This window comes from Triticum aestivum, chromosome 1A (genome assembly GCF_018294505.1).
Source record: "Triticum aestivum cultivar Chinese Spring chromosome 1A, IWGSC CS RefSeq v2.1, whole genome shotgun sequence".
NCBI classification, from domain to species: Eukaryota; Viridiplantae; Streptophyta; class Magnoliopsida; order Poales; family Poaceae; genus Triticum; species Triticum aestivum.
Window position 1 is genome coordinate 537559571 of NC_057794.1, and position 1269 is coordinate 537560839.

A 1269-nucleotide genomic window follows, 5' to 3' on the forward strand; every position below is an offset into this window, starting at 1 on the left:
TGACCGGCAGCAAGCAGGCAGATATATTTTCCATCAGCGAAAGCGGATAAAATAGCACTATCAAGCTGACCGGCAGCAAGCAGGCAGATATATATTCCGATTCTCTGTTAGGGCTCGTACGCATCCCTTCATCCACCCGGCATTATTGGCAGTCGGTTGGTGTCACGCGGCCGGGCCGGGCCGGTGAGTAGGCCGGGCCCACGCGTCATCCCACCCCCAACGCTCTGTCACCTAGTATAAACCCATTTGCCGGTGGCAGAGGCCAAGCACAAGCACCAAACCCCACACCCGCACCCAAGAAAGCAAGCAGAGCATTCTCCACTTTCCCCTCCCTCGCCATGGCAGCCAAGGCCCCCGCCCTCGCGGCGGCGCTCCTCCTCCTCGCCGCCGCCGCCCTCCTGCTCGCCCGCGGCGCCGAGGCCGGGGCCACGGAGGTGCCGCTGAGCTGGGAGCTGGGCGTGGAGGACGTCGCCGACGACGGGTTCGGCTTCGCGGGCGCCGGCGGCGACGAGGCGGTGGCGGCGCGGCGCGTGCTGCAGAGCGGCAACGGGTACATCAGCTACGGCGCGCTGCGAAGGGACAACGTGCCCTGCTCCGTGCGCGGCTCCTCCTACTACAACTGCCGCCCCGGCGGCCAGGCCAACCCCTACTCCCGCGGCTGCTCCGCCATCACGCGCTGCCGCGGCTGATTGGGCCACCCGCCGCTCCGCCCCCGCCCCCGCCCCGGTTGGTTGGTTGGTTGAGATGCTGCTCCGTGCTCTCCTTCGCCGCAGATGCAGAGTACTACATTTCTTTCATGCTGCTGTTTTACTAGTACTCAATTCCAAGAGGTCGTGTCCGTTGATGTAAATCGAAATCCAAGCCGTATTGTATAAACTGATGGATTGGTGGATGATTGGTTGATTTCTTTCCTATGGCTGTGAATCTGTGATACGCTGCTTGTCGATTTGGGAGGGAATCCGGCGAGTGCCCTCTGGATTGTCCACTTTATCTGTTGGTGCTCTAGTCAGTCTGAATGTCTGATAATTAGGCTAGCACTAGCTGCTGCGACGATTCTTTCTTCTACTTGCAAGTTTCGGTCGTGCCATCCATGATTGCTTGTTGATCTGGGTGGGAATCCAGCGAGTGCGTCTCTGATTGTCTCCCTACTTTTGGTGGTTCGGTATAATACTAATTAGCCTAGCTTTGTTTCCCTTGCGAATTTCTATTTGTGCCATCCCTCGGTTGCATTGGTATGCTTGCTATTGCCTCGGACAGAGAGAGGGCCAA

At 59.1% G+C, this 1269-nt stretch overlaps 1 protein-coding gene across 1 annotated transcript; it reads left to right on the top strand.

Annotated features, from left to right (window-relative positions):
- Window positions 1-254: 254 nt before the first annotated feature.
- Window positions 255-912, top strand: LOC123179925 (rapid alkalinization factor-like). Its single transcript, XM_044591838.1, has one exon. The coding sequence runs from the start codon at window positions 339-341 to the stop codon at window positions 687-689; it is 351 nt and encodes a 116-aa protein (XP_044447773.1). The 5' UTR covers window positions 255-338; the 3' UTR covers window positions 690-912.
- Window positions 913-1269: the final 357 nt, after the last annotated feature.

Coding starts and splice junctions, on each gene's coding strand:
- LOC123179925 (XM_044591838.1), top strand. CDS start 339: ATGGCAGCCAAGGCCCCCGCCCTCGCGGCGGCGCTCCTCCTCCTCGCC.